At 41.3% G+C, this 17,791-nt stretch overlaps 1 protein-coding gene across 6 annotated transcripts in view; it reads right to left on the bottom strand.

Annotated features, from left to right (window-relative positions):
• The window catches only part of slc39a10 (solute carrier family 39 member 10), a 28,346-nt gene extending 13,557 nt beyond the window's left edge, over positions 1–14,789 (bottom strand). For 2 of the 6 annotated variants that reach the window (XM_035174556.2, XM_035174562.1), the window contains exons 1-5: positions 14,605–14,789; positions 7,415–7,570; positions 5,425–5,505; positions 1,349–2,647; positions 951–1,128 (exon numbers count right to left, since the gene is read on the bottom strand). In XM_035174556.2, the coding sequence (XP_035030447.1) occupies positions 951–1,128; positions 1,349–2,647; positions 5,425–5,505; positions 7,415–7,444 (1,588 nt within the window). In that variant the 5' untranslated portion in view covers positions 7,445–7,570; positions 14,605–14,789. Of the gene's footprint in view, positions 1–950; positions 1,129–1,348; positions 2,648–4,889; positions 5,384–5,424; positions 5,506–7,414; positions 7,571–14,604 lie in introns of those variants that run through there. The other 4 variants (XM_035174559.2, XM_035174558.2, XM_035174560.2 and 1 more) reach the window with 4 other exon arrangements.
• Positions 14,790–17,791: the final 3,002 nt, after the last annotated feature.

Below are 17,791 nucleotides of genomic sequence, written 5' to 3'. Positions count from 1 at the left end.
CGGCCCACGGCATCAGATGAAGACAATGACTTACAGTTTAGGTTGCTTTTTTTTCTCTCACAAATTCTTCTCACTGTACATGTTTTTCATCAACTTGTTTCACTTTTAAATGGAATACATACAACATATTAAGATTTTATGCTTCCATCCATCCACTTATCTTTTGTGTTCTGGTACGGTCAGTGAGGTACACTCAGTCATGATGATATCACTGCATTATTAGGTTCTGACTACACTGCTCAGCGAGAAGAATCATGCTGGGTATGTTTGTTTTTGTGTTTTTTTTTTATCAAGAGTGTGGCCTTTTAGTTTTAGAGCAGAACTTATTGATTTCATGTTCAGATTTTAGAATGGCTTTCACACAAACAGCCCCCGCCTGTGCTTGGATTTGTCGTGCTTGTGCTCAAACCGTGCGCTTGCGCTCAGATATTTTGTTGCTTGGACTAATTTCCTGAGATGAGGGACAGATCCATTGTACCAATCCCCCAAAAAAATCAATGTCAAGACTAAACAGTGAGATCTTAGTATTACAAAACAAAAACAGGCACAAACATCATGGGAAACAATACTGCTAAAGATGACCCGTGAGTGTTTTTAAAGCACAAAACTCTTATTTTGTTAGGACATTAGTTTTGTGCAGTTAGAGAGCTGCAGGCCCCTTTTGTCCTTACGAAAAGCCCACACATGCATAATGAGGATATGTGTTGCTTTTTTTCTGTCCTTCATATTCTCCAAGTAGAACATCCTCACAGACAAACAAAAGCGTACCCAAAACAACCTTACAGACAGAGTGTGTTTTATCTGTCTGTTGGCTGTAACCCGATTTGGGTCTTAGCCCTTCATGAGGTCTCGACGGCTTCAGACTGGGCTCTACGCTTATTGTTTGTCTGTTTCTACCAAGCGTCTTTTCAGTCAAAACAGACAGGATCGATAAAATACTCGGCTCTTACCAGTACTGACGTTCTCCAAGGCTTCCTGCTCGACATCCATCTGGTGGTAATGGCGGATGCAAACGCGGCTATCAATCTGGTAGAGCAGGGCAGGACACAGGTAGGTGAACTGGCTGGGGGAGATTAGTGATTCGGGATTCAGGCCATAGTAGGTGAGGAGCTCCGTCAGGTTCAAACACTGGAGAAGGAAACGGTGGGTAAGTAAGCAAGAGGGGAAGAACAACAATGACTTTAATTATTGGAATAATACAAAACTGGGAAAGACTTTGTGCTTTACAGATACAGTTCTGGATTTTCTGTTAATTTGTGCATAGACACAGAAAAAACATGTCCTTGTAGTGTCCTGGTGTCTAACACGTCGCACACAACAGAGGACTGAAGGTTTAAAGAAGTCCTACCTCCTCATGCTGATGTAAAAATCCACCTGGATGCCCAGGCAGGACGGGGGCTGGCATAGTGGTGGTGGCGGGCCCTCCTGGTGCTTCTCTCCTACGTTTATGAGAATGACTGTGTCCGTGTCCATGTTTGTGGTCATGGTCATCAGATGGAGATATGGGAGAAGAGGTTTTGTTTCGCCCACGCTGTCCTCTGACCCGCGCTGGATTTCTGGGCTTCTTGGTCTTGCTTTCTATTGGGGCAGGAGAGGTCTCCTGAGGGATTGGGGACGTCCCCGAATGGACAGTGGGTACCTGCTCCTGGTCGATGAGAGGACTGTCTGTGCCAGTCTGTACTGGATGGGCATGATTGTGGCCGCTGTCATGTTCATTTTGGTCATGATCACCATGGTTATGTTCATGTGTACCATGGTCATGTGTACTGTGGTCATGTTCACCATGGTCATGATCACCATGGTCATGTTCACTATGAGGTTGAGAAGTTATGTCCTTGGGGTTCGACTGCACCTGTACCTGCTCATGTTTGTGCTGTTTGTCATGTACCACCTGATCATGGTTGTTTTCATGATCGTGATCATGTGTGTCCTGCACATGTCCATCAGAATGTTTATGGTCACTATCCTTTACCTTGCTGTGATTATGATTACGTTCTGCATCATGTCTATGATTGTGGCCATGATCATGTTTATGGTCATGCCCTGTAGGTGCACCAGCAGCTGGACTGGCAGCAGTGGGCTGCTGGCTGCACCCTGTGGTAGCCTCTGCCGTGTGCAGATGGTCGGAGCCGGGCTTGTGGTTTTGATGACCATGCCCGTGCCCATGCCCGTGACCATGATCATGGTCTTCGTTGGATGAATGTGAGTGAAGCCCCTCTTGTATATCCACCAAGTCAAGGTGGGCTACATGGTCATGGCCCAGTTCCTCGTGATCCGCACCTACCACCTTCACTTCACCCAAACCCAGGCTAAAGAGCAGACTCTGAAATCCCTTGAAATCTAGCCGGTCCTTCTGGCCGTAGCGGCTGAACAGCTGCTGGATGTAGAAACGCTGCTCCTCCTCTAGACTATCCCCTCGGGGACCCTTGGACTCTGGCGACACAGTGGCTCCGCTCATGTATGGAGCCTCAGAAATCTGCAGGTCGCTGTGGACGTGGTCATGGCCGTCATGGGGATGTTCACTGTGCTGATGGCTGTGGCCTTCTCCGTGGCAGTGGTTGCACTGATGGAAGAGGAAGGTGAGCACACACAGGAAACAGAACTTGGTGTGCACGTGGACTCGCATTGTCCCCTCACTTCTGGTCCCCTGTGAAAACAGTACAGAGACAGCAAACAATTATCTACCACATAAGTGATAATTAAAAGTAAAGAAACTTGGTGGGGTGACAATGACTGGTAATGCTCTGATCAAGTGTAGAGAGCAACCAATATCACAATATATAAATAGTAATAAATGTGGTGTTACAGATAGATTAAGCATCAGTCAAGTACACATCAGGCAAACTGTTTTTCCCACAGACTCCATGTGGCGCTGCTGACCTCATCATGTGAGGTTTATAGAGAATAGAATTTAGAAATTCCTTCAAAGTACAAACACCCTTTTATATAATTGTTTTTTGAAATTGAAAGAAGATAGGAAAAACCCTCATAGAGAGCCAACAATTTACATTCTACTGAAAATTACCCTTTTATGTATAAACAAAACTCATTTAGTTAATTTTCTTCTTTGCTTGGACGACAGAATTAAACAAAAATAATAACAATGATTAAATCATCTCAATGAGATCTTACTCTAAAGTCTTTGATTGCTTTAAGAGCCCCACCTACCTCACATCTTTACTATCAGAGAGCTCACAAAGAGGAAAGGGAACTGTCCCTTTAAATGCCTGAATAAACTCTGATGTATTAAAGGACAGTGTTTTTGTAACCCCCTTTTTAATTCAAACTATTTATTGATGGATTGATACGTACTTTTTAATGCCCATTTAAAAAACAAATAAAGTTGTAATTTAGTCTATTTATTCATAGATCAATAAATAAATCTTTAAAATAACTTATTAATGCACATATTTACCATACATTAATTAATAAAATGTTTCCATGATACTTTTGATCCTACAGTTTATTCTCACACAGTCACCTTTTCAACAAGTTAATCATTTAAAGTCCAACAATGGGTAAAAGAGGCACGAAGTAGCTTTTAAGTGACCTTTATCTGAAGCAAAGATCATAAACAGGAACCACTGGTATCACCTTAATCAACCCTGATGTCATTAAATCAATGATCAACATCGGCCCTAAAAAGACTAATCAGTGTTAATCAATGATGCATTGACACACTGACACCTCAGTGTGAAAAGCATGAGCAGGAGTTAATTATGAAGAAACACAGGGAGAATTAGGATAATCAACGAGCACATTGCACATATAAAGAAAACATTAAAACCACCCAAGCTGCTACCTTTAGCTCAGAATAACAGAAAAACGCTCTAGTGAGGATTGTGCAACAAACCGCTTGTTTTCCCCGCACTCTGAGAAAAAAGCCTGAAGCAGCAATACCATCGAAGTCAAATGATGCTCATAAGGTCTCTTGTGAAGCTCGTGGGCAGCTGATGTATAAGGGGCGGGGATAAAGAGGAGTGAAGACGGGTCAGATGAAGAATGCTACTGGATAATGGTGGGATGATACACAGCAGGGACCACACACACACACAGACACACACAGGTCTCGGCCATTGGCAGCCAGCTTGTTAGCAAAGTTTTGCTGGATTTAAAGCATGCGCAACATGGGGGAATAGATTTGTGTTGAGTGCAGTCCACAAATACTAGATGACATGTTAGAAACAAAGAGGGTGATCCTCCGCAGAGCTGTCGAGGCTGCTAACAACGGACTCTACACTGTAGGGTTGTGTGTCAGTAAAGAAGACAAAAATACAACCACACCGATTTCTGTCTGGATACCAACAAGGAGCATGAAATTGTAAAACTCGAGAGGAAAGGAAACAAAAAATAAAGCCGAGATCACCTAAATAATATTCGACAAGAGGCTTATAGGTAATAAACAAAGTTACAACACACATGCACTCTCTGACGAAACCAAAGTTATACTGTTTTATGCAACTTAAAGAAATAGCTAAGACAAAGCCCTCGTTGATTTCTTAGAGCCTTAAACAATGGCCCTTCAACATCAATGGCTTATCATTTAACGACTATAAGCTTGTTAGAGTTCCTTCTCCCCATAGAACAAGATCAAGCGCTTGTGTAAAAGACTTTATCGTCACTATTTTAGCACACACGTTTTGTCAAAGTCAAAATCCAGACAATAAATATCGCTGTTGCTTAAATTTCTATTCAAATTATATTAAATAAAATAAGAAAGCCAGAACAAAAAAGGGTGTTTACTCCCACAATGAGTCATCCAGGTGATAAACCATGCAGTGCAATGCAACACTTTCAAAAGGCCCTTAATAGCACAATAAAAATAACTTGCTCGTTAACAATGCCTTCATTCTCATTGAAAATTCAGAAAGTGAAATCAGCCTACTTACCACTGTGTGTGAAATTAAGATTAGCCGAGGAGTTCTGACTCTACGCTGCGGACATTAAGTGTGGTTACAAGCTGACTTCACGGCTGTCGGCAAGACAGTGTTTATAAACATGAGACAGCAGTGACCTATGAACCTCCCAGCAGATAGGTTGGGGCAAAACCGGGACCTATTTTTAAGAGCACACCCTCTGAGCGGCAACAGAGCTCACTGTGTTTTCCTGATTGGAATCTCTTGCAGTGCTGGGCCTTTGAGGGAAACATGAGAATCTCTATACAGTGTGAGAGTATAATTGTGTGTTACACAAACAGCAATCTAAAAAGTAAGCAGTGCATATTCATTATACGTGAACCCGGGTTTATTTTTCTCTGAGTATTAATTTAAGATGCGTTACAGTCGAACTTGTTTATTTTGAATGTAGAAAATGGCAAATTAGGCTGATTTAGCTTGAATTGTGTGTAATCACAATTTGTCTCAACACCAGGCAAATAAAGAATCCTAACGTGATAGTCGGAAATACATTAATGTACGAACTCACCGGAACACTTTTCCTCCTGCCTGGCCCTCCAGTTGTGGTGCTACTGTGTGTGGGAGTTTTCCAACTCTTCTGAGACATGCACTATGAACAAATATTAAAGAGAAGTGAAATTCAGAAATTCAAAACAGCAATATAGTGCACATGTTAGTGCTGTCTACAGTTGGAAAGCTTTCATTCACTTTAAAAAAAAAACGTTTTTAAAAAACTCCCACTGACAGGACAGTAGTTAGAAGGCGTTGAATCTATAATGCCTTCAAGTTCCCTCCTGAATAAATCAATTCAAATGACAGGAGTCAACCTGAATGAGCCGGCCTAAAGCTTATCACTGGCCAATGAATGACTTCTGCCTGGTAAATGAAGGTTTTTGAGGATATTGCATCTGTCGTCTTAATTCTGAATTATTCCATTTAACCCTAAGGCTGTATCCACATGTTTTGTTTGTAAACACATCAGCTGACGTTCACAGAGAAGTTTGGAAACGCTGCTGGCTCCATTTTTTTTTTTTAAAACTCCAGGGCTGCGTTTGTTTGGAAACACTAACACAGACATTCCCAACCACTTGCTGATTGGGTCTTTTCGGTCACGACATAGCCTTTGCTGATTTATCACATGCCCCCCTTCAGAAAGAAAGCAACCAGCCTAATCCTTGGCTACCAGTGTAGAACGCAACATGGATAATCAATAGATAAATTCTGCATTTTTACAATGATGAGGGCCTGAAACTTGCAGATATTGAGATGTCTGGTCCTATTTCAAAGAAGAATTTGTCAGACTAATCACAAGAACTACATCAAAGCTCCAGCTGAGTGTTGCTATTTAATTCATTCATAAGCTCATACTGTGCAGGGTTTCTCCCTGGAAATTGGTCTGCATAGGTGGTGAAGCCCTGAGGGTCAGTCTTTATTTTAGGCAGAGCTGTTCACATTCATACACTGAGGGGAACCCCTACTGAGCAGTGATTACTCAACTGCATGACGTGTATATACAACTTTATAACAGGATGAAAACTGCCCAAATAATTTAAACTCTCCACTTTCATGTACTTTAGAAGACTCTGGAGCTATCACTTTAAAGCACAGTGTGTAATTGTCTGCCACTAGGGGTCTCTCATTCATGACAGTGTTTTTTTGTGAACCAGTCAGTTACTCCCAGTTAAGATGCCTTCAGTGTAAATCAATCAGGAGTTTTTTATCAAGAGCTAGAAGAAAATGATAGAGCCGGAGTTGGTGCAGTTAATAATATAATACTGATGATACTGTTTTCCCCCTCCTCTGAGGTTTTCTGTTGTCATCTTCCAGCGCTGCAATGCCAACTTACAAAGAATGAACCGGAGCTACCAGAGGAGCTCATCGAGTCAGTAGATAAGTTTGTCTTAGCACACGAACATGCCTTTTTGTCTCTCTTGAATATTTCCACTTGAAACCTTGAGATGTGACCTTGAACACACAGCACCTTTGTTTTGAAGAATTTTCACACATGGTAAGGATGTAAATTTATGTGTGATACTGTGATGGAGTGAGGTAAAGTCTTTCTTCATGTTTGAGAAATGTTTTTACGCATAAATCATAGCGTAGGACTCTTATTCCTTTTTTTCCCCCATTGATGTCCTTTACAAAATATCCTCTGTTTCATGTAAGTCTGCAGCGACACTGGTGCACTGAAACAAATGTGGTTGTGGTTTTAACCTACCCTGTGGCCACACTACAAAACTTCAGAGACAACTGCAAACGTTTTGAAAGTGTTGAAAGAACTAATTTTGATCAGATGTACATGTGAAGAAAAAGTCCACATTGATAAGATAAATAAACCAAATTATTTGAAATGACCTTTTTAAGGATTACTGATCTGAAAGTCTGCAGTTTCACTTTGCAAGCTACATCTAGCACATGAGCACGAATGCTTTATGCAAATAAGTCGACCAGCTGGAAAAGTTAAGACAAAATCACATTTCTGTAAATTCTGAAACCTTTTTCAATAGATAGCTTCTCACCTCAAAAATATTTTCCCTGTCTTTTCCCATGTTGTTGATGATGGCAGGAATCTTGTTATTTCTCAGAGGGGGAACAAATGTCTTTGACCTTAAGCCGCTTCATATGATTCTCACACGACCACACACATCCACCTTATCTCTGTATCAAGCCAGTGTCTGCAAGGAAACGGAGAGAGCAATGAAGCAACAACACATCTATTCTGGTATTCAAGAAACGACTGTTTACAGTTACAAAACAAGTAGGGCATAAATAATTTAGGTGTTTTGTTTTTGCCACTGATTCTGATCCGATATTACTGTTTCTTATAAAAAGAAATAAATGCACTCTCAGCCTTGAATTTGATTTTCGCTAAAACTGATCTCTGGGTTCAAACTCCTGTCTGAAATTAAATAAAGAGGCAATGGCTGGCAGAGAACATATTAAGTTTCATTTGAATCTTGTGCTACTGTCGACATTTGCAAAGTGACCAAAGGGGTGGAGCAATGAAAGATGAATGATAAAAAAGTGTTTTCATTAATCATTATCTAGCCTGTGGCAGCCCAGCATATTCGTCCTGCCACAGTTTTATAATGAACCAAAAAACTCTTTCACACTTCTCATAAGAGATCTCTAACTTGGTGTGTGCAGTGCGATTTGCAGCGCTATACGATTGTTCACTTGTCACGCTACCACGTGCTTGCGCTACCATGGGCTACTTCGTGCTAGCACTATGGTCCACAATGTTTTTGCTGTCCATGTAGACAGTCAGACCGCATAGTTTCAGCTGCAGTTGTGGCATCTTCCTTACACGAGAACTTATCTTTCAATCTTTAGCCTGCGCACCTGTCACTTGGAATCTGTTGCACGTGAGAGTGACATTTGTACGCATGTGTGTGCAACACATTACCCCCATGGATTGAATTAATTCTGTGGGAAATGCTAGTTCTTACTTTCACATAAGTTGTTAACTTCGCCAATGTTGTGTTTTCATCTGCAGTTCTTTGTTTTTTAGTGACCAGCATTACACAAAAAGTACTTGACGGATTACCAAGGAATTTGTTAGAAGAATGAGACATGGCCCGAGATAGAAACCTTTGAAAATTTGAGTGGATCTTCCAAAAGGGGTGGATCCCACAATTTGTCATACTTTTCTTTAACATTGAGAGATAGGGTTTCCAGGGAATAAAAAACCATGTAAACTTGGAGGACTGTTGAGCCTTGGCGGAGGTATGCCCTCCACTGAGTGACATTCCAAATTCAAGGGTTTTTTCTTCCGCTACAAGTATTTTATCACAACTTAAAAGACAAGACGGAAATGTGTATGTGGTTTTCTTAGCGCCATAATATTATAAGCTCTTGAAACAAATCTTCAAAAGAAAAGGCAGTTTCCCAGGACCTGTGCTGGCTACATCACATAGTATTAAGCTTCCACTTTTTGATCCATACCCTTAAAGCCAGGGAGAAACAGAACCAAGAGCTTGCTGTAAGGGCGGCATCAGAATGCAATTTTGGTCTTGAGATGGAAAAATAAAAACATGTCAGAGTGGGGGTTTTCTTAGTAAGGCCTGAGGCACGAGACAGTGCAGATGTCAGCCGCCACATGGACCCAACTCACAGCAGATGGCAACAAAATTTTGGAGGACAATAATCTGCTCATGAGACTCAGGAAAGTTTGACAGAAGTGACGCCAATGAGTTCAAGTCGCACGTGACGTGTTGACGAGAGAAATAACAGCTTGAGAACGTGAACTGTATTCATCTTACCCATCACTTATTCTTATAAGCACTTATTCGAGACGTTACAGCACTGAGGGAAATATGAAATCATTACAGCTTAGACTGTCCACAAGATGCACAAGCAAGTAATTGCTGTGTGTTTGGAGGCATTGTGCTTTTGTCACAACACAGACAATTAACCACGGCTGCTGCAAAACACTCACAGGCAAATAAACACCACAGTAATAAAGGTAGTGATTTTGAGGTCACGAGCAGCTATTCTGTGCAATTTGTCATTACAGCTCTCCGACAAATCTCCTGACTCAAGAACGAAGCATATCCACTGTAACGTTGAAAATCTTTATCTGTAACCAGTTCACCAGACGTTATTTAACAAGCACTCAACTCGGGGGGTAGGTGAGGACATGTTTCAATATTAACAGCTCATCGACCGAATTAGAGAACAAATTAATGACCAAGAAACAGACATTAATGTCCAAGTGGCTGTCCTAAGTACGCTGTGTGAGTAAAACTAATTTACAGAGGAAACAAGGCTGACACCACAAACACCCTACACCCCTCTTTGATAAATTAAGCTATGGGATACCATGACACATGCAGGTGCAAAAAGAACCAACGTAAACAGGCTGCAACTTCCCTGAACGTCTTACACAGTCAAACAGCCCTGTATACAACAAGACATGCAAACATACAAGTTCAGGTTTTGTAAGTTGAAGCCACGCAGTCATTTATTCAATGTTGCTGATGGAAGATGCCATATATAATACAGTGCCGAGTTCCTCTGGAGCTGCAACACAAAACAACAGCAAGCGATGGCTGCGGTGGGACGCAGGTGCACGACTGATGCTCTGTGGCCTGGAAGCATGTTCATCATCGCGGGAAAAACAGTGTAAGACCGCAAGGCCAAACATGACCCAGACACGCAAACAGAACAATCAGTATGACACTGGGCAACATGTCACACAGATGACACCTCGGAAAAAAGGATGACGCTTACCTCAGACAGAAACAAGCCACAGAAGAGCAGGAGTTCACGGCAATTCAAAGTGTTCACGGCTGCACTGACAGAAGGAACAGGTTGAATGTTTTGAGGATTTTTTGAGCCCAGTGACTTAACTAATTTGTACAGGGTGGAGGGGGGGTTACAGGGAGGGAATGTGTGTGTGTGTGTGTGTGTGTGTCCCTGCATGTTAAGCAGTCAGGGAGCTGTGTCTAAGATCATCCACCTGACCAGCTTCTCATGGGGTGTGTGTGTGTGTGTGTGTGTGTGTGTGTGTGTGTGTGTGTGTGTGTGTGTGTGGCTACATGAGAACTATTGGTGGGACATTCTGCTCATTTCAGTATTTTTGCCTTGATGTAAATCTGAGTAAAATGTACCAATATACCCCCAGAGTGTTCTCCCTAATGTCCTTATTCTTTAAAACAGTGGAATGTCCTTTAAAAAAACAAACACCCGCTCTTAAGCTTATAGAAACATTTTAAATGTCACCACATATTTACAGAGCTAACCTGACATAAATAAGTGTACACTAAACATCAGTGGGAATATATTTGAGCAATAAACTGATGTCTGTTATAGAAAGTACGAAAAGCAGTGATTCAAGTTGTTCCTCTTTAATTTACCCAATATTTGTTTAAAAAAAAAAACAAAAAAAAAAGGAATGGTGAGTTTATTCAAGGGAGCAGGAGTATGTTAGATAACATCACTGGGCTAGTGGGGAGTTAAGGGGGTAATAGCAGCTGTGTGTGACATCTGATTTTCCCAGTCACAGTGATGCAGCTGCAGCAATTTGAAAGTAGAAAGAACTGTTGGCTTTTGAAATACTGATCTCAACCACAATCATATGTCTCAACTTTGCTCTTAAGCAAACAGCTGCTTTCGCTAGTTTTGGTTCTCCTCAAGACATGAAAGGTACAAGCGCTCAAGCGAGTTACTGAACCACAGTTTAAACAATTATTCTCATATTACACAACAGAGGTTGAGGTTTTGAACAACATTGTGTATTTATGCTGTATTGCAAGAATTGGAAAAGTTAGTTCCCCAATTGAATAATTCATTTGAACGCCACAACACCAAATCTTTGAGTCTGCAAAGATTTTGGAGAACCAGTTACTGACGTTATCACTCATAAACCAAATAGTATGATTTTACAATCGCTATATAGCAGCTTCTAATGTAGCTCCAATACGGAGTTTTTTTTAAATCATTAACGTGCATTCGTTTTAAATTATTTATGTCCGTCACATTTATTTGTATGTAGTATGAAAATATTGTAAAGAGGCATCAAGTTGTTTGTTATAAAACACATTTTGTGTACAGCGTCCATGTTTTTTCCCACGTTCAAAGTACATTAACACACAGATGTCGGGAAAAAAAAAACAACTGGGGAAACTGGACCTTCCCAGGATCACGTGAAACCAGATAATGGTCGATATGACCATCAAAAAAACATAAATGTGGGAAGGACAGCCTTATGTTACTGTTCAAAATGCCATGTCAGCATAAAGAGCTGCAGTGTGGGAACAGTGTTCATGGAGCAGATTGTGGACAGAGTGAGCACTAAATCAAACACATCAGCCTGGCGTATGTTTACAGTATTCCTATAAGAAATTTGCAGCTCGAAGCGTCACTGAGTGTTTGTACTGTTTGGTGAAAAGTGTTTATTTATATATTTTAAATATTACAAACCTCCAATAGAATACATGTTTACTCTAAAGAAAGATGAAGTGCATGTCCAGTTTGGGACTGATTTTAAAATGCAAAAAGCATTTCAGCCTGAATCACTCCCACTCGGAAGAGCGGCTCTGCAGCCGTTTTTTTCACAACATCATAGGATTCAAATTAGAGGTTACATATTAATATCAGTACACAAATTGCCACAGGCCATTTTAGCAAATTATAATACAGGACAGATCTTACATAAAAAAGTGGCATATTAATAAACATAGAGGCTGTGAATAATACTTAGCCCTACAAGACAAGTAATCTAGAGTTTGTGTCATCACATCAGTGTTTGGAAGGTCATTGGATTTTAGGGTTGGTTTCAGTGTGGTTGTGTATAATGTCCTCAATAGACCTGATAGACAACACATAATTCAAAGAACCTCCACCTTCTGTCCAGATTCAACAAGAACCTCCAGACCAGGATATGATCATTGTAATCCTGTTTGCTAACTTTGTGTCCCACTATAATTCAAATAAGCGTCATCTCCTTATGTAAACAGTTGCGTACACAAGCCTATGTGTTGTGTCCACATACACGAGCCTACTTTAGATGTTGAGCGAGTAAAGCTGAGACTTAAACACAGCAAGTGTTCTAGCCCCTCCCTGCAACTCCCTCATACAACTGTACACATCTTGGGACGTAAATCTTATGAACTATCGATGCGTTTCCCACACCACAAAGCCCACGCTTACTTATTTAGCACTGAAATCATTTGAAAGTGCACAATGACACAATGGAGGTCTCTGCAAAACAGTTTTTGACTATTCTTTCAAGCTGTATGTGGCAATCATAAAGTGATAATGGTATATGTTGCAGAAGTAAACAAGGTCTGGTGATGCAGCTTAACGCACCGGAAATTCCAAACATATTATGTAAAAAGATCCCCACAATCCTCCAAACACAACTTGTGTATTGTTCAGCAGAATAGAAGACTTGCATTTCTCATCGACTTGGCGCAGGTTTCTGTGCATACATGACACATATGCATTTTGATTTGTGTAGAATTTTATGTGTAAACATTGGATCTGATATTTCAGGCCCAACCCTCTAATCCTGAAGGTGTAACGTGTGTTTGTCCTGTGTAGTTGACTGAGGTTTATGAAGGAGGACAGATAATCAGGGTGTTCCTCACTGAAAACTAACACTGGCCCACCCAACAAACAAACATTTAATCATTTTAGATCAACTGTACTTTTAACCAGTTCACCAGTGTTTTTGATGAACTCTTGCATAACTAGCCGGATGGGATGTGTTTTAACTCTACCTGGCACAATTAAGTCTTAATATGTTTATATAGGTTTCTGCCTCCTGCAGCTTCAACCTCTAGAAAACTCTGTTGAAACTGGGTGAGGGAGAAAACCCATATGGTTGATGATAAACTTTTTAAAAGGAACATGATGCAGTAAAAAGATGACATAAAAAAAGAACATCACCTGACATATCAATATCAGAATTTTTACTCCCTGAAATCTGTATTTACACAGGCCGAGAAATCCCACTATTAGTGTGGCTATGTCAGTTAGTTAGCTTGTTAACTGGAAGGAGTAATTAACTTTCCATTTTTGACAAGACTCAAATAAAGTTACAACTATTACTGTTAACTTTGAATCAACTGAGGTTAGTCTTGCATCCAAATGTTTCTACAGGTAGACAGGTGCATCTCAAAATAATAAGAATATAATGGAAAAGTTTGCTTTAGCCAACAATACTTTTTGGAATTAAATAACAAAAACAAATGAACTTTTTCAAAGTATTCTAATTTAAGTAAATTTCACTAAATTACTGATAGTCTATAGGAAAATATAACAACAGCAAAGCAAACTTTTAAAAATAGGCCTCAGAAGTAATAAGTAACCATGCAATATAAATGAGATATCTAATGTAAACAATGTAAACAGATGCATATGTACCAGTAAAAACCAAAGTTCTCAGAATAGGGTGGACGGCAGGAAGTCTTGAGAACTTGTTGCACCTGCACCTCATTGCTCCACATCCAGTTCACACATGGAGGATAGTATGTGGAGACGCCAGGGGAAGGAAGTTATGTGTACTGGTTTATGAAAGTACCATTCAACCATATATAAATCAGATTACTGCACATTTTGGCCTGCATGGAGATGCTTGTATTGCAGCGCCAACAACTCATAACGAAGCTCATCACCAGTCAACCGGTTGTCCTGGTTTATCTACATTAAAGTGTGAACAGGGGATATTGATCATCGGGGGGTGATAGAGAACACGAGCACAGTTCGTCTCGTTACCGATTAACGCAGGAGAAGGCAGCACGTGGTGTGCACCCAACGCAACACCGCGCGAGCCCTCCGCCGCTCCTCGTGACACAAACCCGCAGCGTTCACGCTCATCACACGTGTCGGGTGTCACGGTGCCCCGGTGTCCACGAGCAAAGCACCGGGGAACCGCACCGACACGACCGTTCAAAAGACAACCCAGCACCCCCCCCACTTTGATGTTTGATTTGGTCCGTGTTGTCGCCCCTCGCTCCCACAGGCTAACTGCTAGCCTGCTAACGAACGGCAACAACCCCAGCCGGCTAGCGCTCAGCTAGCGCGACTCAATAGGAAATTAGCTTCTTCCGCCAACAAAGAGCAACGCTGTCATATTGTGTCTGACAAGCCGCGAGCAGCGTCCACTGCGGCGGCCGCGGAGCCCGACACGTCGCGGTGAGACGCCGCCCGGGTCCATGTTGTGGGAGTGAATGAAACCGAACGGGTTTTTTTATATAGTTACCTCACTCGAGTGCCGTGTGCATCTCCTCTCCGCTCGGTACCAAAAAAAAAAGATGCAGTCTGATTTACGCCAACGCACGAAGGGCCAGTCATTCACCAACGCCCCCTGCGAAGTTTCCGTAGCGCCCAGACAGGGGCGGAGCGGCGGGCTGCGCTACGTGCGCAGCGCCGAGAACAAGCGCTGACGTTCCCCTTCCGCCAGATTGTCTGCGCTGTCATATGACTGCTTAAGAGAGAGAGAGAGAGAGAGAGAGAGAGAGAGAGAGAGAGAGAGAGAGAGAGAGAGAGAGAGAGAGAGAGAGAGAGAGACTGGCACCACGCACCACACATACACACCCTCTGATTCATGCCCTCTGTGTGTGTGGGTTTCTGGGTTCTTTTACATGAGGTCATAACCTTTTAATAGCTCCGGCAGTGTTGTTTGGAATGTGCTGTTCTCGCTTCCTGTGTTGATGCTCCTCTCAGAATCATTCCTTGTCATTAGTGAGTCCTCCTCAAATAGTTCTACTACATACTGTCACTTTTTCTAACCCTAACCCCTAACTATGGTGAAGAGGGAACTTAGAAAACTTTGTGTTCATCCTATCTGGTTCATCCGCAAGATTTAAAAGTGAATGTTTTTCATTAAAATTAAACAGAATTTGCTTTGTAGCTGTTCATGTGTATGGCCTGTATATAAGTTTGAATAATTCACTTAACTGGTGTGATTTTATTTCGGCTTAGGTCTGTTAAGCAATCTTCAGACCCAAGTTCACAACTTTTCAAAATAAAAGCTCTGTATCAAGCATTGCAGCAACAAAACGAACGCTGTGCTATGAATGCGGCGGCCATGACAGAGATCAGCACCACCGACACCTGTAAATGTTTGTGTCAGTCCGATTTGGTGAATAGAAAAATAATCAAGCTATCACATTGGTCTGGGGGTGATTTCGACCTGTGGTTTGACCCAGTTGATGACCGCTGCTGTAGTTTATGTGAGGACGTAGAAGAAGACATGTTCATACATGGTGGTCGCCTGTTTATTAATATTTCATTGATATTAAATGTATCACTGCACTTCCTGGGGCTATTTACAATATACATGCCAAGTGTGAAACTGATAACATGACCAGTTCATGAGATATCCACATACAGACAGACAGATGTTTGTGGAATTAGTAGGTAGATAAAGCTTTCTAATATTTGATTGGCTGTCGCAAAGTGATGGCCCACATTTCCATAAGTAGAGCATCTGATTATTTCTTATAACATGAACCACAAACTCAAAACTAAAGTCAATATTCATATTTTTACCAATTCCGCGTGGCATCTCAAAACTGAGGCAAACAAGCTGCAGTAAAAACACAAATGAGGGCATCATTTAAAGTCTCCGCTAAGTGTATTGAGACTATTGGTAAGTTAGACTGAAACACAATGAGGACAAATTGGAGGCGAAAGGGAATAAGCACTGCAATCTATCAGACAGAGAAAGACGAGTGGAGCCGAACAGGCCGTTGAAACCAGCTGAATCTGTTTCCTTTTGGCGTCCGGCTTTCCCATTCAATTAGGCCTGTTAATGGTTTGAACAAACACACACTTAACAGCTTTTTTTTTTTGTGGCCCAAGATCAGCACATTTAACAAGCACGTCCCCGGTGCTCACAGGATCTATTCAAACCATGACTCAATCCTTGGACTTTGAAGTTTTTCACAACTCAAACCGCCTGAGAGGGTTTTTAATGGTCAAAATGTGTATTCCATCGTTTTGCACGTATTGAATTACCACTGGATGAGTTTTTTATTCTATATCTACAAATAAACTGTGCGTGGTCGGGTTTTTAGGCTGATTCTGGTTCTTTAAACATTAAATAGAGTTAGCAGAGTTTTTTGACGCCTTTGAAAAAACTTAAGAGGCATGATGCTGGGAGATAGAAGTTAGGTGGGGCAGAGTTACACTGCGAATCGGGAAGTGGTGGTGAAGTAACTCAAACTTGTTACTCAAGTACGTAAAACAAGACGGACAACTTGAAAGTATTTGTGTTTGCAACGGTGGCTTTGGAACTGTAGTCTCACATGTGATTTGTCATGTTGAAGTCCAACTAAAAAGCAGGTTTGTTTTTGTAAAGAATCGTAAATGGTCTGTATTTATACACACATCCGCACTTCGCTGACAGTAAATGGGTTGCATCCAAACTTTAAAAGGGAACTTTAAAGTTCAGAACAGATTCAACATACCAACACTCTCACCACTGACAAGTGCAGTGTTTCACTGATGGCTGCAACTTCCACATCTGTACATGCACACTTAAAGGTCCAGTGTGTACGATTTAGGTGAAAGGGATCTTTTGGCAGAAATTGAATATAAAAGAATCCTAGTGATGTTTTCACTCGTGTGTTTCATCTAAATTACACCAATTGTTGTTTTCTTTACACTAGAATGGGCCTTTTAGATTTAAATACTTTATATTAACATCATGAGTGGGTCCAGAGGAATATAGTATATACAGTGCACTGTATAGTAAATAAGAGATGAATTCAGACACAGTCTGGTAAGAAGAATAGGTTTTGATTTGTATCAGGACTCATACATAACTATAAAAAATATATCATCATGAATCGTACATTTATGTAGTGCCTCAGGGATTCACTCTCTCTGGGCTGATTTCACGTTTGACATTTATGCTTGCCCTCATATTTATTTACCTCATGCAGAAGCCAAAGAAATCAGGTGATATGCTTTGGTATTTACATGCAAAGAAAGGGTGGTGGACAGATGACCTTCATCCAGGTATGACTCATGTTGTGGGGACCTCAATCTGTTATACAGCCACATTATGGGGACTTCTCTGCATTATGGGGACAAAAAGTAAATCCCCATAACATAATCATAAAATTTCAAGGTGAAGACATGTTTTAAGATTAGGTTATGGCTAGGTTCAGGCTAAGGTTAGGGTTAGGGTTAGGCAAGTAGTAACAATGGCTAGGGTAAGAGTAAGTCTCGAGAAAATCAATGTGAGTCAATGTAATGTCCTCTGAAGTCATGGAGACACAACGGAGTGTGTGTGTGTGTTGTATGCGAGGCACTCAGATGTTGAGAGTGGACACGCAGCTAATGTCCTTGCTCCAGCTGGGTCCACATCCCGGCTAGGTTTCCTCCTCTAATGTCGGCTGCCACTCCTGATCACACAAAGATTAATAACAAGTGATTGG

Source organism: Hippoglossus stenolepis, chromosome 13 (genome assembly GCF_022539355.2).
Source record: "Hippoglossus stenolepis isolate QCI-W04-F060 chromosome 13, HSTE1.2, whole genome shotgun sequence".
In the NCBI taxonomy this organism is placed as follows: domain Eukaryota; kingdom Metazoa; phylum Chordata; class Actinopteri; order Pleuronectiformes; family Pleuronectidae; genus Hippoglossus; species Hippoglossus stenolepis.
This window is presented reverse-complemented; position numbering and strand designations above follow the sequence as displayed.